At 38.4% G+C, this 23,608-nt stretch overlaps 1 protein-coding gene across 3 annotated transcripts in view; it reads left to right on the top strand.

The window, feature by feature from the left end:
* LOC127446263 (alsin-like) overlaps window positions 1-15,628 on the top strand; it is a 42,861-nt gene extending 27,233 nt beyond the window's left edge. For all 3 annotated transcript variants that reach the window (XM_051707028.1, XM_051707030.1, XM_051707029.1), the window contains 17 exons: window positions 1,415-1,617; window positions 1,702-1,767; window positions 1,867-1,965; window positions 2,803-2,967; window positions 8,061-8,172; window positions 8,363-8,440; window positions 8,542-8,675; window positions 8,774-8,938; window positions 9,266-9,383; window positions 9,524-9,681; window positions 9,777-9,884; window positions 11,136-11,312; window positions 11,393-11,438; window positions 12,859-12,920; window positions 13,020-13,169; window positions 15,300-15,396; window positions 15,482-15,628. In XM_051707028.1, coding sequence (XP_051562988.1) covers window positions 1,415-1,617; window positions 1,702-1,767; window positions 1,867-1,965; window positions 2,803-2,967; window positions 8,061-8,172; window positions 8,363-8,440; window positions 8,542-8,675; window positions 8,774-8,938; window positions 9,266-9,383; window positions 9,524-9,681; window positions 9,777-9,884; window positions 11,136-11,312; window positions 11,393-11,438; window positions 12,859-12,920; window positions 13,020-13,169; window positions 15,300-15,396; window positions 15,482-15,520 — 1,977 coding nt within the window. In that variant the 3' untranslated portion in view covers window positions 15,521-15,628. The remainder of the gene's footprint in view (window positions 1-1,414; window positions 1,618-1,701; window positions 1,768-1,866; window positions 1,966-2,802; window positions 2,968-8,060; window positions 8,173-8,362; window positions 8,441-8,541; window positions 8,676-8,773; window positions 8,939-9,265; window positions 9,384-9,523; window positions 9,682-9,776; window positions 9,885-11,135; window positions 11,313-11,392; window positions 11,439-12,858; window positions 12,921-13,019; window positions 13,170-15,299; window positions 15,397-15,481) is intronic.
* The last annotated feature ends 7,980 nt before the right edge of the window (window positions 15,629-23,608 follow it).

Raw genomic sequence — 23,608 nt, forward strand, 5'->3', positions numbered from 1 at the left:
CACTCCCTCAGCATCTGTGTTAGAAGCCTCATCGCAGCTGTGGTAACTGATTTTTTAAAACGTATCCCAGGGTAATATACAGTTGAAGTCAGAAGTTTACGTACACTTAGGTTGAAGTCATTAAAACTCATTTTTTAACCACTTCACAGATTTTATATTAGCAAACTATAGTTTTGGTAAGTCGTTTAGGACATCTACTTTGTGCATGACACAGGTCATTTTTCCAACAATTGTTTACAGACAGATTGTTTCACATTTAATTGATGACATCACAATTCCAGTGGTCTGAAGTTTACATACACTAAGTTAACTGTGCCTTTAAGCAGCTTGGAGAACTCCAGAAAATAATTTCAAGCCTTTAGACAATTAGCCAATTAGCTTCTGATAGAAGGTGTACTGAATTGGAGGTGTATCTGTGGATGTATTTTAAGGCCTACCTTCAAACTCAGTGCCTCTTTGCTTGACATCATGGGAAAATCAAAAGAAATCAGCCAAGACCTCAGAAAAAACAATCGTGGACCTCCACAAGTCTGGTTTATCCTTGGGAGCAATTTCCAAATGCCTGAAGGTACCACATTCATCTGGACAAACAATAGTACTCCTAGAGATTAACGTAGTTTGGTGCGAAAAGTGCAAATCAATCCCAGAACAACAGGAAAGGACCATGTGAAGATGCTGAAGGAAACAGGTAGACAAGTATCTATATCCACAGTAAAACTAGTCCTATATTGACATAACCTGAAAGGCTGCTCAGCAAGGAAGATGCTCGCATGTGCGAGCAAGGAGGCCTACAAACCTGACTCAGTTACACCAGTTCTGTCTGGAGGAATGGGCCAAAATTCCAGCAACTTATTGTGAGAAGCTTGTGGAAGGCTACCCAAAACGTTTCGCCCAAGTTAAACAATGTGAAGGCAATGCTACCAAATACTAACAAAGTGTATGTAAACTTCTGACCCACTGGGAATGTGGGAAAGAAATAAAAGCTGAAATAAATCATTTTCTCTACTATTCTGACATTTCACATTCTTAAAATAAAGTAGTGATCCTAACTGACCTAAGACAGGGAATGATTTCTATGATAAAATGTCAGGAATTGTGAAAAACTGAGTTTAAATGTATTTGGCTAAGGTGTATGTAAACTTCTGACTTCAACTGTAATATACAGTACAATGTTATAAATTTACACAAAATATTTTTATAAATATAAAAAAGTTTTCGTTGTTAAAGAAGGCAGAAACGCGTCATAACAGGTCTGTGAAAAGGGTCTATTCAGTAAGTAGTAAGTTAGTATTCCATTCCGAACACAACTAATGTGTGATTTATACCCTTTTTTTTTTATTATAAGCTGCATATTTTTATTATAAACTGCTTTATTTTTGGTTAAACATTAATGCCCCACTTCCCATAATTCCAGGCAAAATGGCTTCGTTCTATAAATCAGGCGGTGGAGCAGGTGCTTAGTGGACTGGGGCATGATGGGATACCTCCTTCCACAGGGGTGACGCAGAGAGCAGACCCGCCTATTTCACGCACGGCATCGTACACATTCTACAAAGACAGTCGGCTCAAGGATGCCATGTACGAGGGACGATGGGTCTCGGGGAAACCTCACGGGCGGTAGGCCATGACAGTGTAAATTGTGGGAGTTTGTAACTCATCTTAGAAAGGGGAAGATGGTGATTGGCTGTGTCTGTGTTCTAGGGGCGTGGTCAAATGGCCAGATGGAAGAATGTACACAGGGACATTCAAGAATGGCCTTGAAGACGGGTTAGTGCGGATTGTAAATTAGTCAATTTAATTGATTTCTGACTCCTAACTTTCTTTAACAGACAACATTTCAGCCAGATTTTTTCTTTTTCTTTGTAGTTTTGGAGATTATGTGGTACCAAACAAAAACCTGAACAGCTGTGATCATTACCAAGGGCAATGGAAAGATGGCAAGATGCATGGCTTTGGAATGTTCAGGTGAGTCTTTGCGTGTTTTGGTGTTTCTTCAACTTCGGGCAATTTCATGTCCCAGGAGTTTATTTAAATTAAAACAAACAGATTTGAACATTTTTCTTTTTGTTATATGAAGGGCACATTAAAAGTGACTTGGACATAAAACAATATTTTTGCAACTTTTCAATTGACTTTTAAAGATATTGCTCTTTTAGCCTTATCTCAGACCTTGACTTTCAAAATTAAACCATAAAAATCCATTAAAAAATATTATTACATGTTAAAAACTATGCTAATCTAAACAAAAAGTGAAATAAACATAAACCAATAGCAATATTAATATCTATCGTTTTTTTTAAAATCCCACAGTTTTGGCATCATTGTCACCACACCAAACAATTTTGCCCCTAATTAACTTTTTCAAAAGTTAGTATACTTGTTAATGAAATATGAGAAAAATCAAGGTAAATATCACTTGTAAGCAGAATAATTTTATTGGCCGTCTTTTCCAATCAAGCTGTAATTTTGCCAAATTATGCAAAAACCTAGAAAATATTGAATTGTGTGTATTTAGGATACATAAAATATCCTAACACAAGGACAAGGAATTGGCCATTTTATTTCAAAAACATAACATTTTTAATTTTCATCACCTTAATTTCTGTGAAACACAATACAGAATTTGAGTTGTGGTTGATTGTTGTGGGAATTTGCATGACTTTCAGAAAAAATTTAAAATGTTTTTTGCAATGTGTATGTTTGCTCTGTTTTTTCAAACATATCGATGTGATTTGATATTATGTAAATGAGAATGTGGAAAATACAGAGTTTGTATTCTCATGCGTGTGTGTTTGTTTTCAGCTACGCCTCTGGTGAAGTGTACGAGGGCTCATTTCAAGATAACATGCGGCACGGTCATGGGATATTGCGTAGTGGGAAACTGAACTCCACCTCTCCTAGTGTCTTCATCGGCCGATGGCAATACGACAAGAAATCTGGCTATGGCGTTTTTGATGATATCACCAGGTATGCTAATGGCCTCAAACAGAAGGCACACTAGAGTTTAAATGTGTTATATATATTAAACACCATAGCTGTTGCTAGACGGCTTCAGCCCCCCTAAAATTGATCTCTTCTCTCTCCAAAAAAAATCTTTGATTTACAATCAGCACACAAATCTTTTAAACAGCAGCAGCACTGCACTAGTTTGAAGCATGAGACTGCTTTGGTGGCTTTTCCCACCTGTAAAGACTGACTAGCATGCACCGATAGCATTTGAGTGCAGGCTGTGAAGGATCATAACATTGGTTTGACTAAGTGAATAAATACTCCTCATTCCCCCATTCGATTCGTGATAGAGCGAGGATCAGCATCTGTTGACCGACTGAAGAAGAGGAGGAGGTGTGTCATTCATTTAGTTTGGTAATCTCATTTAACAAGGAGTGAAAGGGTCTTATCCAATTTTCATGAGCGCACTAATGCTAAGTGTTATTTTCGTGCCAGCGCAAAGCACAGGTGGGCGTAGGTGGGAGTGTTTGCGCTATCTGTGGGTGTATGCACGCAAACTGGAGGTGTATTGTATGTAAATAAAGTGCCGCAAAGTGCAATTTGTTATTTTCCTGAGAAATAGGTCATTGTGCCAAGACGTTTCAAAAGCAGGTCTGTTTGCAGCGCAAAGTCTAAAACCAGTTCCTGCATTTGCATTTTGGAGATTCCTCCAGCAGATGATAATAAAGTTCATGTCCAAACTGTGAAAATATAGTTGATCTTCAAATTATGTCCATGACGATCACTGTTGTAGCTGTTTTATCAAACAAATATTAATGAGATTTATTAAACTGTCTTTAGGTCGTGGTTTATTTTTCCACCTGTTGTCATAGAGTGATTTTCAAGTCACTGCAAAAGGAGCCAGTGGAAGAAGTTGGAGAGAGTAAAATGTTTTTTTTTTTTTGACCACTTCGTTATTTTGATTACATTTTTGTTTCATTTGAAGTGTAATTTGAATTGAGAAATATTTTTGGTTTAATTTTTTCATGTTTCAATAAATTAATTACATTTTTCAAAATCAAAATCGACCAGTAGAAGTGCGTTCTGATACAATCGCTGTTAATACTAGCCATGATTTGTGTGTCAGTAGATGAATATGATTAATAATACTTACATTCTCTATAATTTAACAAAGCGTAAATCCAAATCCTGATGAGAACCACATTTTCCATGCGTGTAAAAGGAGCGTGTCACTGTCATAGAAATATGCCTGACATTCAACAGGGAGACACAATTAATGCACAAAAAATATACGTTCCATTTACCCTTACAAAAATCGAGAGTTCATGGCAAATTTGCCGTAATCTTGCAGCAAATTCTCAATTGATAATTTGCACATGCAAATGAGCTTTGCAGCAAACTTGCGGCAAATTGTCCATTGTTGCCAAAGGTTTGCTTCAGGTTCACCACTACCGGTGAAGAGCAGCATATTTTTTATAAGGGTACACTACCAACTTCTTATAAATGTGCTGTCTTTGTTTATATCACAGGTACTTGACAGAGAATTAACTATATAATAGGACGCAGATGGTGCCGGAGAAGAACCTCAGAATTAAATTGCACTTGACCCAGCCCAGTAGCGCTTTGCGTGCAATTCTGCCAAACCCACTTGTGCCTAGACTTAGCGCATGCTTGCATGAAAATACCAAAACTTCCTGGCCATGCCTGTTGACTTTGTGTGTATGCTCTTAAAATGGGGCCCATATATATATATATATATATAGTGGCGGCCAAAAGTTTGGAATAATGTACAGATTTAGCTGTTTCAGAAGGAAATTGGTACTTTAATTCACCAAAGTGGCATTCAGCTGATCACAAAGTATAGTCAGGTCATTACTGATGTAAAAAACAGCACCATCACTATTTGAAAAAAAAGTCATTTTTGATCAAATCTAGACAGGCCCCATTTCCAGCAGCCATCACTCCAACACCTTATCCTAGAGTAATCATGCTAAATTGCTAATTTGGTACTAGAATATCACTTGCCATTATATCAAACACAGCGGAAAGCTGTTTGGTTCGTTAAATGTAGCTTAACATTGTCTTTGTGTTTGTTTTTGAGTTGCCACAGTATGCAATAGACTGGCATGTCTTAAGGTCAATATTAGGTCAAAAATGGCAACAAAAAAAAAAGAAACAGCTTTCTCTAGAAACTCGTCAGTCAATCATTGTTTTGAGGAATGAAGGCTATACAATGCTTGAAATTGCCAAAAAACTGAAGATTTCCTACAAAGGTGTACACTAGAGTCTTCAAAGACAAAGGACAACTGGCTCTAATGAGGACAGAAAGAGATGTGGAAGGCCAGATGTACAACTAAACAAGAGGATAAGTACATCAGAGTCTCTAGTTTGAGAAATAGACGCCTCACATGTCCTCAGCTGACAGCTTCATTGAATTCTACCCACTCAACACCAGTTTCATGTACAACAGTAAAGAGAAGACTCAGGGGTGCAGGCCTTATGGGAAGAATTGCAAAGAAAAAGCCACTTTTGAAACAGAAAAACAAAAATAAAAGGTCAGAGTGGGCAAAGAAACACAGACATTGGACAACAGATAATTGGAGAAGAGTGTTATGGATCTTAACCCCATTGAGCTTTTGTGGGATCAGCTAGACTATAAGGTGCATGAGAAGTGCCCGACAAGACGGCCACATCTATGGCAAGTGCTACAGGAAGCGTGGGGTGAAATGTCACTTGAGTATCTGGACAAACTGACAGTAAGAATGCCAAGGATCTGCAAAGTTGTCATTGCTGCACATGGAGGATTTTTTTATGAGAACTCTTTGAAGTATCAGAGATTAACATTTTCAATGCATTTTGTCAATTATTAAACAACCGTTTTTAATGTAACTGATGAGAATTGACTTAAAAATAAAGATATGGTAACAATACAAAAAGGTTCCATTTGTTAACATTAGTTAACTACATCAGTTAACATGAACTAACAATGAACACCACTTTTATATAATTTATCAATCTTGGTTAATGTTAATTCCAACATACAGTATATTAAAACATTTTCATACATTAAAATAAAAAGTTCATGCCCTATGAACTAACAATGAACACTTGTATTTAAAAAAAAATAAAAAAATGTTTTAACTAACATTAACTAAGATAAATGCTGTAAAATATTGTTCATTGTTAGTTCATGATTGCTAATGCATTAACTAATGTTAATGAATGGAACCTTATTGTAAAGTGTTATCAAAAATTCTGTCATCATTACTCACCTTAATGTTGTTCCAAACCTGTCTGACTTTCTATCTTCTGTGAAACTCAAAAGGAGATGTTAGGGAGAATGTTAGTTTCAGTCTCAATTCACATTTATTTTATGGAAGAAAAAAAAAAAGATGCAGTGTTAGTGAATAGTGACTGTGACTAACATTCTGCCAAAAATCTAATTTTATGTTCCTCAGAAGAGAGAAATTCATACAGGCTTGAGGGTGAGTAATGATTTACCGTCTTTCTGCACTGTGTTCTTAATCCCTATCAGGTGTAAATGATGATGATAGAGGCTTTTCTCTTTTTTCTATCTTACATCCATTTGTTTTGTCTCCGGACAAGTAACTTTTTTTACTCGGACAAGTGAATGACCACATGACAATGCTTAATGTCAAGTCCTGATACAATATATATATATATATATATATATATATATATATATAATACAGTTGAAGTCAGAAGTTTAAATACACTTAGGTTGAAGTCATTAAAACTCATTTTTTTAACCACTCCACAGATTTAATATTAGCAAACTATAGTTTTGGCAAGTTGTTAAAGACATCTACTCTGTGCATGACACAAGTAATTTTTCCAACAATTGTTTACAGACAGATTGTTTCACTTTTAATTGATCATATCACAATTCCAGTGGGTCAGAAGTTTGCATATACTTAGTTAACTGTGCCTTTAAGCAGCTTGGAAAATTCCAGAAAATTATGTGAAGCCTTTAGACAGTTAGCCAGTTAGCTTCTGATAGGAGGTATACTGAATTGGAGGTGTACCTGTGGATTTATTTTAAGGCCTACCTTCAAACTCAGTGCCTCTTTGCTTGACATCATGGGAAAATCAAAAGAAATCAACCAAGACCTCAGAAAAAAAATTGTGGACCTCCACAAGTCTGGTTCATCCTTGGGAGCAATTTCCAAATGCCTGAAGGTACCATGTTCATCTGTACAAACAATAGTACGCAAGTATAAACACTATGGGACCACATAGCCATCATACCACTCAGGAAGGAGACGCATTCTGTCTCTTAGAGATGAACATTGTTTGGTGCGAAAAGTGCAAATCAATCCCACAACAATAGCAAAGAACCTTGTGAAGATGCTGGAGGAAACAGGTAGACAAATATCTATATCCACAGTAAAATGAGTCCTATATTGACATAACCTGAAAGGCTGCTTAGCAAGGAAGAAGTCAATCCTCCAAAACTGCCATAAAAAAGCCAGACTACAGTTTGCACGTGCACATGGGGACAAAGATCTTACTTTTTTGTTTTGTTTTTTGTTATATATATATATATATATATATGCACACCTTTATTTTACCAGGTTAGTCTCTTGAGATTAAAATATCTTTCACGAGTGATTTTATCTTTTGAACAAAGTTAATGACATACAAAAAAACATAACCTAATTCACTTCACTAAACCACAACCAAGCTAAATGTGCCATTTATTGTAATAATATGTCTTTGTGGTGTTTGATATAACTTGAATTTATGGAAGTTGGGAAATTATTGATTCATGTTCTACAATTTTTGTTAATAGATATAGTATAAAAAATATTCTTTGAAAGGTTGTTTAAGCAGTTTTAGTTATTTTTATATTTTTATAAGTATCTTTATTTTAGAAAATGACAATATTCTGAATGAATATTAGCTGGGTCTCTTGGATGATGTAAACACATTTTAAAAAACAAAACACTATCTATGCAACAGAGTGTAATACATGAAATATGCACATTTTATAGTGTCATTGGGGGCTGAGCCCGTAAGATTTAAATCATAGAATCGCCCCCGTTAAACGTGCACTTACACATGAGTAACTTTTATTTGTTTTGTGTCAGAGGGGAGAAGTACATGGGCATGTGGATGGATGATCAACGTCAGGGGAATGGAGTTGTTGTTACACAGTTTGGACTTTACTATGAAGGGGCTTTCAGTAACAACAAGATGATGGTGAGATTCTCATAAAGATGTTTGTATCTACATTATGATGGGGACCTCCACTTCTGTTGTTCTTACGTTTAGCTAAATGGAATTTCTAAAAACTAACCCTAACACAAAACCTAAGCATGTTATATTTTTACGCATGAAATAAAATATGAATGTGATTTCTGTTTTGTTATCTTGTGTGTTCCTCACCAAGGGCTTTGGTGTGTTACTCTCTGAAGATGACACCACATTTGAAGGGGAGTTTTCAGAGGACTGGACTCTAAGTGGAAAGGTGGCATAAAACGCTCACAAACACCTTCACTGACTTTTAACATGCATGTACATTTACGCAGATGGAATGATCTCACAGTCAGTTCTCAACTTTTTCTGCAGGGTGTGTTGACGATGCCTAATGGAGACTACATTGAAGGTTCTTTCAGTGGGGTTTGGGGAACCGGACTTAAGATCTCCGGTTCCTACAACAAACCAAGCCTCTACGACTCACACAAGGATAAGGCTAATGCACTGTAAGAGTGTGCTTAACTGTGTAGTGCATTCAAACATTAAGCGACTTTGTCATCTCAGATGGGGAACTGATGTGTGTGTGTGATTGTGTTCATTGCAGTAAGCTGGGTAGGTTAGCTGTCCACTCTGAGGAGAAGTGGAAGGCTGTGTTTGATGAGTGCTGGAACAGTCTGGGCTGCGATTCTCCTGAACTGGGACAAACCAGTGTAGCATGGGACAATATCGCCATAGCACTCACTGTTAACAGGAGACAACAGAGAGACAGGTACATCAAAACACTTATGCATGCACTGCTTGAAGCTCAAAAGTCTCTTAATTTGTCAAAAATGACCACACAACTGACTTTTTTCTAGTAAAAAAGGCTTGTTTACGACTACATAATTTTTTTGTTGTTGCTTTAAATCTCCTGATGTGCACAGACTTATGTTTATGTGTAGGAGTAGGGTTAGGGGAAAGAAGATATCATTAGCCTGGTATGAAATCAATGGAAGTCTATGACATGTTCTCACTAAATAGTGAAACAAACCTGTGTGTGTGTGTGTGTGTGTGTGTGTGTGTGTGTGTGTGTGTGTGTGTGTGTGTGTATTTTTAGTCCAGAGTTACTGAGTCGCTCTCATCATAAAACACTGGAGAGTCTTGAGTTTATACCGCAGCATATAGGTCCTGTTACGTTAGAGGTGTATCATACAATCCACCGGTACCTTGTCAAGGTAAGTCTATAGCCACACATGGCTTTCCAACATAATATTGTCTCTCTCAGTCTTTCCAGTCTGTTTTGTCCCTGCTGTAGCAGTTTCCTGATAAGATTGGTCTGTACCATATATCAATAACCCCTGATGTTTGACCCCAGGCATGTGACACCCCACTGCATCCTCTGGGTCGGCTGGTGGAGACATTGGTTTCAGTGTACCGTATGACGTATGTTGGTGTTGGAGCCAATCGTAGATTACTGCCCCAGGCCGTCAACGAGATCAAGTCCTATCTCTGTCGCATCTTCCAGTTTGTCAGGTGTGTGTTTCATAATGAAAACAAAGGCTGTTTTTAATGTATTTTTACCTAGTTTGTGTTGAACCGTGAATGTTAATATGTGTATTTATGTTTAGGTTCCTCTTTCCTGATATGCCAGAGGAAGGAGGTTCACTGGCCGAGCCTCCCAAAGAGAAGAGTGACTCAAACCCCACTGGGAAGCAGCTGGAGTCTCCTAAACCTGGGTACATGAGATGCTGTGCTTCAAAGCCTTAGGCTAGCATAATTTAACCTTGTCATTGATTGATTCATTGATACATCCATTCCTTTCATTCACTGATGGAGTCACACCTGGAGTCATTACACTGACGCAGACACCACAAACACTCACACAACAGCCATGTAAGTGATCAAATGATGGGGAATGAACCTCTTAATGCTATTTGTTGTACAAAACTAGCCCAGATGGGACTTGTTATAGAAATCAAGTTCTTGGGGCCTAGGTAGCTCAGCGAGTATTGACGCTGACTACCACCCCTGGAGTCGCGAGTTTGAATCCAGGGTGTGCTGAGTGACTCCAGCCAGGTCTCCTAAGCAACCAAATTGTCCCGGTTGCTAGGGAGGGTAGAGATACATGGGGTAACCTCCTCGTGGTCGCTATAATGTGTGGTTCTCGCTCTCGGTGGGGTGCGTGGTGAGTTGTGCGTGGATGCCGCAGAGAATAGCGTGAAGCCTCCGCACGCGCTACGTCTCCACGGTAACGCGTTCGACAAACCACGTGATAAGATGCGTGGTTTGACGGTCTCAGACGCGGAGGCAACTGAGATTCGTCCTCCGTCACCCGGATTGAGGTGAGTCACTAAGCCACCATGAGGACTTAGAGCGCATTGGGTATTGGGCATTCCAAATTTGGGAGAAAAGGGGAGAAAAGAAAAAAGAAAAAAAGAAATCAAGTTCTTTCCAGCCACTGTCATGCACAACTTAATTACCACAGAAGCATGTCAAGTCTTAACTATCACATAAATGCAGAATGAGATGTTTTTTGCTTGATGCTGGCGTTGACGCCCTGACGTGAATTGTGAATGTGGCTGCACGTAGCAGAGTGGATAGCCACAGTCTGCCAGCTGAGAGTTTAAGAGATTTAATGCCGACTGCAATCAATGGGGGGACTAGTTATTTCAATTAGTCAACCTCCCACTTAGACTTTGCGAAACGTTTAATTTTACTTGAATTGGTGATATTTTAGTGCATTTCTATCTTTATACTATGAAAGGCTTTGTTTGGAAAATTTCAGTTAAGCATTATTGTTACATATTGTTTTGTTTTCTTTCCTAAGAAGGAAGTAAGTGCATTTTGACAGGAAAAGAAGTATATATTGAGTCAAATTTAAGCACTTTCAAAATGTGCAATTAGTCGCTATTAACTATGAAAAATAATGCGACTGACAGCACTAGTTTTGACATCATTTATATGATATTTTTCTGTGTTTGTTTTAGGTGTGTGGTCAGTAGCTCTGCTCTGCTCCTTCTGGTGCTGTTGCCGCGTCTCTATCCTCCTCTCTTCACTCTCTATGCTCTAGAGAAAGAGAAGGAGGATGACGTGTACTGGGAGTGCGTGTTACGACTCAACAAACAACCAGACCTCGCACTGCTCGCCTTTCTCGGGGTGCAACAGTAAGTCTCACACACACACAAATGTACACAAATACAATACATAGCGATTCATCTTACAACCACTAACATCTGTTTTGTAGGAAATTCTGGCCCGTGACTGTTACTGTACATGGAGAAAAACAACAAGTGAGTAAATATCTCTCGCTCATGGCAATACATTATTTAACCATTTAGGCTCGGATGGGCCCACCAGCAAGGAAACAAAACATAAAAATATTAAAAACTACAGTCTTGACCAACAGAAAATAGGTATTGTTTAAAAGCTTATAAGCTATACTTTACAATGCATGTACTGTAGGCATTATGATCAAAACTGAGCAAGTGCTTTGAAATTTGCAGGCAAATCAGAAGTGATCCATTTTAATCATTTAGAAAGCTCTCAAAGAGTAGAATACAACAAGCCCATTTGTTTTACTCACAGATAAAGTATAGCGTGTAATAGCTAAGTATATATCTTTGACATTTTTGTTTTATGTGAGCAGGTGTTGCTCGTATGTCACGTTTTCGCTTATAACTTCATAAAAATAAACAGAACATAAAATATCACATACCATTACCTCAAACAAGCCCACACACTAGGTAATTGGATGGGTAGATAATTGGATAATTTATATGAAGTACACTGTGCACAGTGCACACAGCATCTGGCATCTTGCAATCTGGCTGAAAATATGTTAGCTTTCCTGGATCAGATGACGTCATCAGAAATGATGTAGTGTCATGGAATGCTAAACCAATCGGACTGTGTTCAGATCGGTGCAAAAAGTCATCCACATTTGGGCAGAGAGACATGTGATGGTGCCAAGTACATGACACAGACTCAATGATAACTCAAATGGCACAGAATGAAACTCGTTCTGTGAAATCTCATTACTAAAATCATGTCTGCATGCTATTCAAACCTTTAGTCATTGTTGTGTTTGCATGTAATTCGTTTTTATGTACAATTATTATGTTTTATTTGTTTGGATAGGCTTTTGGACACTTGAAGACATTTTTTCACACTGGGATAAATTATTTTTGTAATGCTATAACTTTTGATTGCTTTGTTGTATCAACACAAGCTTTTACTCAGTAACAGTTATCATGATTGGGAACAAAACAAAAGCAGTTTTTCGGAGCCACCTTATTTACACCCTGAGGTATATAATGTCAAGAAAAATATCAGAAAATAACTAGTTTTTCTAGTGAAGTTTGTATGTGATTTATTTTTATTTTTTTTCTCTGCAGTTTCTTAGGCTGAGAGTCTCAGAATCTATCATAATTAAAATATATAATTAAAAAAATAATAATAATTTTGTCGAGTTAAAAGCCTTTTGATTTGGGTATGCTACTGAAACAGGAAATCATTAAAAAACCCTCAAAGCTTAAAGGGTTAAGGTCCCTGAAATAAAACCGTGCAACATGAAGCAAAATATAAAGATCAGAGTATCATTATCAGTGTTAAAATGAGTAAACCTTAATAGGATGAGGGTTTAAAATTTGCATTTCCATTATAGTTCACATTGTGTGTTGTGTTTTTTTGTTTTGTTTTTTTGCCGTGTAGGTAATTTCAAGCACTAAGGACGCCTGTTTTGCCTCAGCGGTTGAGACATTACAGCAAATCAGGTTTGAGATTTCCAGTAGGCTAGCATTTCCCTAATTGTTTCACTCATTTCTCTCTGGTAAATAGTTTTTAAGTCTGTTTGCCCCTTTCTATTTCAACAGCACAACTTTCACACCTTCAGATAAGCTCCAGGTCATCCAGCTGACCTTTGAAGAGATAACCCAGGAAGTACTTGCACTCTTGAACCAGGATTTCTTGTGGTCTATGGATGACCTGTTTCCTGTCTTCCTCTTCGTTGTTTTGCGTGCACGGTAAGGATAGCAGCATTTCCAAGATTTTATTTAGAAAGAGAATATATTTTCCTTTAAAACATACAGTAAGCTGCTGTTACCCTAGTCGACTCAGTAACAACTCGATAATGTTGGAAATGCCACAGCTACTGACTATTGTTTCTAAAATCTCATCCTCTTCTGTTGGCTGGTCTGTCACACTCACCGGTTAAGAATGCTAGATGCAGCGCAATAAATGGAACAGAATGCAGGTGCCTCAAGATTAGTTTCTATTAAATTATCATTGCGCCTTAATGTTGCAGTCAAACACGTGTTGGTGAAAAAACAGAGAGACACAGCACAACAGATAAAAACGTCCATTTTGCGCATATTTACATTTGAAAAATAAATTAAATAACAACGCATTTGGTATGAACGGCACGGAAGACATTTCTCTCTGATTCCCTGTCACATATAAAAAAAAACAATTATTCTGGCAGCAAATCAACATGAAGTACCATGGAAACGTAAACTGTTTTAGTAATTGTACTTGTATTGTACTGAATAAAGGTGAACCCAATAAAAACACCAGGTTACACTATCACGATGAATCACCAACTCCCTACATTTTTTTAACATCTCTGCAAAATATGCTTATGACTGAAAATTGGTGAAAAAATAGGCTTGTGCGACTTTATCTTCATGTGCTTTAGCACAGAAAAAACTAATTGGTAAAGACTCCATGAAATTGCTTGATGAGTGCAATCTTTTGTGTGTTGATGCATTTCTTATTGAAACAGGTTGGGAAATATCGAACTGCACTGTCCTTCTTTTTTAAATAGCCAATAGCCTTTAGTTATGCCACAACCATAAACCATGATTTACTACTTGATATTGAGTGTGTGCACATGATTATTCTTAAAGGAATGGTTCACCCCAAAATGAAAATTCTCTTATCATTAACTCACCCTCATGCCATCCCAGATGTGAATGACTTTCTCTTTTCTGCTGAACACAAACGAAGATTTTTGGAAGAATATCTCTGCTCTTTAAGTTCATGCAATGCAAATGAATCGTGACCAAAACTTTGAAGCTCCAAAAAACATATAAAGGCAGCATAAAAGTAATCCATATGACTCATGTGGTTTAATCCATGTCTTCTGAAGCGATCTTATCGATTTTGGGTGACAACGGACCAAAACATAACACCTTTTTCACTGTACATTTTGCCATAACAGTCTCTTGGCCTGATCATGATTTAAAGCTCAATTACACTTCCTAGTGCTTGACGCATGCACAAAGCGCTTGAAGGCGGGTGCTAAAAAGTGTAATCTATCTTGAAATCATGATCACCAAGGAGACTGCAGAAGTTAAAAAGGAGTTATATTTTGGTCTGTTCTTACACAAAACCGATTGGATCGCTTCAGAAGACATGGATTAAAACACTGGAGTAATATGGATTACTTTTGTGCTGACTTTATGTGCTTCAGAGTTTTGGTCACCATTCACTTGCACGGTATGGACATACAGAGCTGAGATATTCTTCATTTGTGTTCTGCAGAAGAAAGAAAGTTATACACATATGGGATGGCGTGAGGGTAAGTAAATGATGAGAGAATTTAAATTTTTGGGTGAACTATTCCTTTAATAAGCCGACAATGTGTGTAGTCACGTAAACACTTTAACGGCTTTCCATTTTCGGGGCAAGTGATTTAAGAATAAACCGATCAACACAGGTAGAATTTTGCCCACTATCCCAATTTCACATTGCATATAAATACCGCCATTCTTACCGGCTTATCCAATGTGCGCAGGTGTTGTGCACATGCATGTTTATGTTTTGCCGTCAAAAGCAGAGAATAACCAGATGATGTAAATGCAGTTTTCTTCCGTTGTCTGATTGTTTTTCATAAACTGATTTTTGGAAGTTATCTGCGTATTGCTTGTCAGAGGCAGGTGGTATTAGGGGGAGGGACACTTACTTTTTATGTAAATGAGAACATTTGATTGGATGAAAATGTGGACTGTAAATTTGAAATGTGTATGTCTTTTAGAAGTTCATTTTGTCTTTTATGAGTACACTAGCATATGGCCAGGCTAACAGATAATAGACCAAAAGTCAAATTTTTAATTCATGGGCATGGATTTAGTTGTTGCTGTTGTTCTCTACAGTATAAGGAATCTGGGGTCAGAGGTAAGCCTGATTGAAGACCTGATGGATCCATGTGTACAGCATGGAGAGCATGGAATCATGTTCACCACGCTCAAGGTATACACTTATATTTCACTCTGAATTTACCCACAACCAATGTTTGTAAAGTGAGATGCAATACCTTTTCCTCTTCTTCACTCAGGCATGCTACTATCAAATCCAGCATGAGAAGGTCACATAATGAACAATCTCTTCAAATACATATATTGGCAAACTGGAATGACTGGCAAACAGACCAGCCAATAAAGTGTTCCATCTTAGGAGGAATGACGCTGTGACTTACTGTGTGATGAACCAGTCATGTTCTGTGCCTGGTCCACATGGCCCACGGAGGGTGATACCATTGGCTGAGCTCCCATAGTCACACTCAACCTTCAGGTCTGTGTGCAAGGCAGTCTTTGGTTTGGGCAAGAATTTGATATTTTTCATCTATACTGCATCTCGAATGATTCATTCATTTTTTGCATTTTTGTGTCTTCCTCACTCTGTTTAAAAGACTTGAGGCTTTTTAACTGCTACCATTACATCACTTCGAAGATGATGTAACAAAATCATTTACATATGGTTAGATTCTGTGGTTTATCTCAGTGTTTCACTGGCTCAGAGTTGAAGGGTCAATTCCACAGAATGAAGGAAGCTTAACAGAGCGATGACCCTTTAAGCAGATGTCAGCCGGTATCGACTTTGTGTATGTATGAAGTTATAGTGGTTGCCATCTACCTCTGTCTTTGAAGTAAACTACCTGTTAACCATAATTGTTCCTGATAGTATTAGATCATTCAGTGCAGTTGGCACACTGCCTTGGACCTCATTCATTCATCATTCATAAAAATGAAGATATGTGTCTTATTAATGAATGACCATGAATAAATGCAAGACATGGACTGTTGTCCCAAAAGCAGATTTGTGTTCAAATATCTGCCTGACTTCTGATCTATTTGGAATACAATTTGTTGGCTGTTTTAACTTTTCCATGCACAGGGTTGGTGACCTGCTTTATTCCATATAAATCTTTGTTTACAGGCTTCTTAGTTCCATTGAACTTAGTATTGTAACAGTTTACACCATGGTGTGTTTGATTTGTAGATCAACACTGTTTGTTCGTTTTCTATGCAGTCGCACAGCATTTTCCAAGTCGCACTCTCATTTCTGGGGAATATAGTATTTGTGTGTTCAAATGGCTTTTTCCATTTGCAATCAACTTTCAAGCTTTCATTCCAAAGAACATTTGGAATTGTTTCAAACCGGGTTGTTAAACGTGAGGGTAGAGTTTATTAGGGTCAGGGGCTCACATGTTTTATTTTAGTTGACGTACAGAATCTGCGAAAGCAGGACAAAAGGTTTGAGGTCTTACTTCCATGAGCCACAACACTCAAGATTTACATGCTGAACTAATTTGGTGTTGAGATTTGCTTTCTACAAATCTCAGTGTTCATGTAAAGAGCCACTATTGCGGAAAGCTTATTATAAAGCACAAGCACTGTAATATTTATTGCTGAAATTAGTAATTAGTTCTTTCTTAACTTAAAGGGGTAATCATCCAAAATGAAAATGTTGTCCTAATTTACTCCCCCTCATGTCGTTCCAAACCCATATGACTTTTAATGTGGAACATAAAAGGAGAAATTTTAATGAACATCCCTGTACGTTTATCCAACACAATGACTGTGTATAGTTCCTCACTTTAAAGCTTAAAAAAGTGCCCAAAAGTATAATAAAAGTAGTCCATGTAATTAGTCATCTAGTCTTCTGTTTTCTTAAGGCATATGGTTTTGGTGAGAAACAACCCAAAATGTAAATAATTTTTCAATGCAAATCTTAATGTTCATTGCGCATTCACAGAAGCTTGTGTGTTCTTTAGATTTTTGTTTTTCTCAACATTTATGATGCTTTTGGGTCCTTTTAGGCTTTTTAGCTTTAAACTGTTATTGCATTGAAAAGACAGACCAAGATATTCATTAAAACATCTCCTTTTGTGTTCCATATAAGAAAGTCATACTGGTTTAGAAAGACATGAAGATGAGTAAATGACATCATTTTAAATTTTGTGTGAACTGTTCCTTTTTAAGAATTCTGAAAAGTGCCTCTGACAGTATTATGGATGTTTGTTATTGCATCACTCTCCCAGCAATAGCTACAGTACAAGTTGAGTGTCAAGTTTTAACAGACTAATAGAATTTATTTTATTGACATTGTTTTATTTATTTTATACTTTAATCTGCCTGCAGCAAAGATAATCTGCAGGGTATTTCACATATAGAGCAGCATAAGGACAATGACATGAAAAGTGGCTCTGAGTTTAAATAAATGGTTGGGAAACCCATTTCCATGGATCAGAGATCTGAATTTTGATGTCTGAGCTGTGTGTAATCAGACAAACTCTGTTAAACTGTTATGGCAAAGGACTGTTGATGTTTACAACCATCGACGCTTGATATGTTGCAAGAATATCATGATTGTACTTTTGGTACGGGAAGTCAACAGTGTAGACTTATGCATCAGTTTTCCTCTGCTGAGCAAGGAACACATATGTACAGTATGTGCAAGTATGTATATCATTTCTGTGTAATTTGTTCACCTAAGAGGTGAAAGACATTGTTCAAGCTGTTTACTGACTCATAATGGATTGCAGTAAATTGATTGAAATTGAAGTTTTTGTCTGATTATTTATCATTTTTGTTATTATTGGGATTTTTGCCTTTGCTATTACAGTTTTTTTTAAAGCATGGAATCCTCCAGTGATATACTGTATTAAAATGTCCTCTCTTGCCTAGAGATGATTTGCTGAGCATCTGCTCAACAGAATAAAAAGGCTCTGTGTCATGTTGTGTTACACTGAGATTCCACTGCTCAGACTGTTTGAGGTCAAACTAGCTTCAAACTACTCTGCAGATATAAAAGGTAGAGTCAGTCAAAGCGATATAATGATAGGAATGGAAAAACAATGAAGGACTTTACTTAAACCAATCAAATCAATTTTGCTGCGTTGTTAAATTGAGATGGGAAACCAGTCGTCACTCATTTCTCAGGATAGGATTTCTTTTGACAGTCTTTAAAAGATAGAACATGTTGACGAGGCATGTTGTCACGTTAAATGTGACAATGAGAACTTCCTGTTCATTACAACTTTGTGAAGAATACATCTTTGCTTGGAATCTGAAATTCTAAAGGAAAAACAAATCTTTTGCACAACATATCTGTATTTAAAATGCATTTTCAGCAATAAAATTAAACAGTAAAACAATTATGAAACCAAGCAATTCATGAAATTGCAAAAATGGCTAAAGTAGCTTACAAAAATATAAAGGTAGTGTGTATTGTGTTAATAAGTTGTATGTAACATGAAAACTGAGTGTGACAGCTTGCCCTGACATTAATGTGACTTGCATTGACATTAACATAAAATAAACCCTTGTCCTGAGAACCTTAAGTTCAAATCTACCTTCATAATATACTTGACCCCTGCCTTTATGCCAGTGTGGTTTTATTTTGTTCACTTCTGGGTTCAATACAAGTATAGACTGAGCTCTTTATTAGAAACACCTGTACACCTACTTATTCATGCGATTATCTAATCAGCCAATCGTGTGGCAGCAGTGATATGCATAAAATAATTCAGATATGGGTCAGGAGCTTCAGTTAATGTTCATATCAACCATCAGAATGGGTAAAGAATGTATCTCAGTGATTTCGACCATGGCATGATTGTTGGTGCCAGACAGGCTGGTTTCATTATTTCTGTAACTGCTGATCTCCTGGGATTTTCACGCACAACAGTCTCTAGAGTTTACTCAGAATGGTGCCAAAAAACATCCAGTGAGCAGCAGTTCTGTTGAAACATCATGTTGATGAGAGAGGTCAATGAAGAATGGCCAGACTGGTTCAAGCTGACAGAAAGGCTACGGTAACTCATACAACCACTTTGTTCAATTGTATTGAGCAGAATAGCATCTCAGAATGCACAACATGTCGAACCTTGAGGCGGATGGGCCACAACAGCAGAAGACCATGTCGGGCACTTTAGTAGGACAATAGGATTCCTAATAAATTGCTAAGTGAGTGTATATAATACAAGTAACAGCATTTGTGGCATAATGTTGATTACCACAAAAAATCATTTCAACATGTCCCTCCTTTTCTTAAAAAAAAAAGAAGCAAAAATCCAGGTTACAGTGCATTCAGAAAGTATTCAGACCCCTTTGTTTTTCACATTTTAATATGTTGCAGCCTTATGCTAAAATGCTTTAAATAATTATTATTTTTCACATCAGTCTACAACTGCCTGCAGAGCTCAGAGACAGGACTGTGTCAAGGCACAGATCTGGGGAAGGCTACTACATTTTTTGGCTGCATTGAAGGTTCCCAAGAGCACAATGGCCTTCATAATTCTTAAATGAAAGAAGTTTGGAACAACCAGGTCTCTTCCTAGAGCGGGCCGCTCGGCCAAACTGAGCAATCAGGGCAGAAGGGCCTTAGTAAGAGAGGTGACCAAGAACCCGATGGTCACTCTGGTTGAGGTCCAGAGATCATGTGTGGAGATGGAAGAGATTTGCAGAAGGACAACCATCACTGCAACACTCCACCGATCTGGGCTTTATGGTGGAGTGGCCAGATGGAAGCCTCAGTGCAAGACACAAAAAAAGCACCTTAAGGACTCTCAGACTGTGGGAAACAAGATTTTCTGGTCTGATGAAACTATGATTGAACTGACTGGTCTCAATTCCAAGCGTTATGCCTGGAGGAAACAAGGCACATCACCTGTGCAATACCATCCCAACGGTGAAGTATGGTGGTGGTAGCATAATGCTGTGGGGGTGTTTTTCAGCAGCAAGGACTGGGGGACTGGTCAAGGTTGAAGGAAAGCTGAACGCAGCAAAATATAGAGATATCCTTAATGAAAACCTGGTCCAGAGTGCTCAGGACCTCAGACTGGGCCGAAGGTTCACCTTCCAACATGACAATGACCCTAAGCACACAGCCAAGACAACGCAAGAGTGGCTTAGGGACAACTCTGTGAGCCCGGACTTGAATCCAGTCAAACATCTCAGGAGCTTGTCGCATCATACCCAAAAAGACTTGAGGCTGTAATTGTTGCCAAAGGCGCTTCAACTAAGTACTGAGTTAAGGATCTGAATACTTATGTCTATGTGATATTTCAGTTTTTTTCTTTTTTATAAATGCAAAGTTATCAAAAATCTAATTTTTGCTTTGTCATTATGGTGTATGGAGTGTAGATTGATGTGAAAAAAAATAATTTAAAGCATTGTAGCATAAGGCTACAACATAACAAAATGTAAAAAAAAAAAAAAAAATGAAGGGGTCTGAATACTTTCTGAATACACTCTATAGTGAGGCTGTAACGAAGGAGCCTTGACAAGATGCGGATCTAAGTGCAGCTTTAATAAAAGGCAAAATAAACACAAGAAATTAGAAAACAGAATACTGCGACATAACAGCTTTACAAAAGACAAATGGGTTAGCAAGACTAATTAACAAGAAACACCTGGGAACAAATCAAATGTAAAACAGGAAAAAAGAATACAGGAACATAACTTCAAAATAGAAGACCACAAGATAAGCAGCCCCTACTGGCTGCTAGCGTTCCTATACACAGATAAGCCAAAACATTATGACCATTGTGAAGCGAATAACGTTGATCATCTCCTAACAAGGCCACATGTCAAGGTCTGGGTAGATTAGATGGTAAGCGAACAATCATTTCTCATAGTCAACATGTTGAATGTAGGAGAAATGGGCAGGAGTAAAGACCTGAGTGACATTGACAAGGGCCAAATTGTTATGGCCAGATGACTGGGTCTGAAATGGCAAGGCTTTTGGGGTGCTCCCGGTCAGTAGTGTTTAGTACCTACCAACAGCGGTCCAAGGAGGGACAAACCACAAACCGGCGACAGGGTGTTGGCCGTCCAAGGCTCATCGATGTACGAGGGCAACGAAGATTATCCTGTCTCCTCCGAACCGACAGAGGGTCTACTGTGGCACAAGCCACAGAAAATGTTAATGATGGTTACTGGAGGAATGTGTCACAACACAAAGTGCATCTGACCCTGCTGCGTATGGTGCCGCATAGCCGCAGACCGGTCAGAGTGCCCATGATGACCCCTGTCCACTGTCGAAAGCACCTACAATGGGCACGCGAGCATCAGAACTGGACCTTGGAGCAATGGAAGAAGGTCATCTGGTCCGATGAGTCCTTTTTTCTTTTACATCATGTGGACAGCCATGTACGTGTGCAGCGTTTTCCTGGGGAAATGATGGTACCAGGATGCACTGTGGGAAGATGACGTGCCGGTGGATAGAGCGTGATGCTCTGGGTCCAGCCATTCATATGGATGTCAATTTGACACGTGCCACCTACCTAAACATCATTGCAGACCAGGTACACCCCTTCATGGCAATGGTATTCCCTAATGGCAGTGGCCTCTTTCAGCAGGATAATGCTCCCTGCCACACATTGTTCGTGAATGGTTTGAGGGACATAATGAAGAGTTCAAGGTGTTGCACTGGCCCCCAAATTCCACAGATCTCAATACGATTGAGCATCTGTGGGATGTACTGGACCAACAAGTCTGATCCACGGCGGCTCCACATCACAACTTACATGACTTGAAGGATCTGCTGCTATTGTCTTGGTGCCAGATACCACAGGACACCTTCAGGGGTCTTGTAGAGTCCATACCTTGGAGGGTCTGTGCTGTTTTGGTGGCATGCGGAGGACCAACTGCATATTAGGAAGGTGGTCATAATGATTTGTCTGTTTTGCATATGACAGAAAAGGCACTATGGAACTCTGATGAGGGCAATGGCACCAAACCAGGGTCCACCGGAACCACCGAAGCTAAAACCACTGAGTCTGGGAACACCAGGGCCACCGAAGCTGGGACCACAGAGGCTGGACCACCCAGGCCACCGAAGCTGGGAAAACTGAGGTTGAGACCTCTGGGACCACTGGAGCAGGGAGCGGTGGGGCTACCATAATGGAGAACCACCGGGACCACTAGGGGGTAGAGTGCTGGGTGCTGCCTCCGTTGAGAGAGCACAGGGTGCCACCTCCTACAAGAGAGTGCTTCTCTTATCCTCACATTAAGGGTATATACTATCCAGAGTGATGTTGACATACTCCCTCAATATGAGTTCCCCCATATCTGGTACATCAACATTATTATAACAATTTAGGCCTATCCAGTAAATGGATTCTATTGGGAGTCACCCCAGTTTGACCAGCTTGCTAAAGCACAAAAGCAAGACGAATAATCCAAAATAGAAAGTCCTGTGTGGCATAGTGTAGCAAATTCTACTGCTAGATCCATGGTTGGGACAGATCTTCTGTAACAAAGGAGTCTTGAGAACCGAGATGCAGACCTAAGTGCAGCTTTAATAAAAGGTTAAATAAACAGAATAAACTAGAAAACAGAATAAACACAATAAACTAGAAAACAGAACACTCCGACACAACAGCCATACAAAGGACAAATGGGTTAACAAGAAACACCTAGGAACACATCAACATGTAAAACAGGAAACAAGAATACAGGAACATTACTTCAAAATAAAGGACAACAAGACTAGCGGCTCCTACTGTCCGCTAGGGAACTTCCTATAAATGACAGAGGCATGAATGGGTCCCACTTTTGAAGGGTTTAAAGGCAGAAATGTGTAGCTAATCATTTTCTAAACCATTTTACGGTCGTTTTAGGGTTTATGTCGTCATTGCAACAGAGTTGTAAATTTGGAAATAACTACACAGAAAAGCGATTTTATCACACAAAAATCATGTAAACGTGTATATTGTTAATCAAGAGGATTATATGTCCTGTGTGTGTGTATGTGTGTGTGTGAGAGAGAGAGAGAGAGAGAGAGAGAGTATTGTATATTTGATTAATGGAGTGGGTGAGGAATGATGAAATTGTAGATCACCAAATGTGTGTGTGCCATGTCATAGTGGTAGTATGTATGTATTTTATGATTATGTTTTGTATGATTCATCAGTAGCTATAAAACTAAATAAATTTTATGTAGTGATATAATGTGAAAGTAGAAAATACTCTTCTTGCACACTCATTTGTTGTTTTCCTCTCACTCACTCACTGTCAACCTTACTCTGCAATCCCTCCCTTCCAAATTTCTTCCCTCACGTTTTCTCTCTCTCTCTCTCTCTCTCTCTCTCTCTCTCTCTCTCTCTCTCTTTCTCTCTCTGACTCATTTGCTTGCGAGGGATTAAGCAGGATAGAGAGGGATTACACTCCTTTTT

This window comes from Myxocyprinus asiaticus, chromosome 9 (genome assembly GCF_019703515.2).
Source record: "Myxocyprinus asiaticus isolate MX2 ecotype Aquarium Trade chromosome 9, UBuf_Myxa_2, whole genome shotgun sequence".
In the NCBI taxonomy this organism is placed as follows: domain Eukaryota; kingdom Metazoa; phylum Chordata; class Actinopteri; order Cypriniformes; family Catostomidae; genus Myxocyprinus; species Myxocyprinus asiaticus.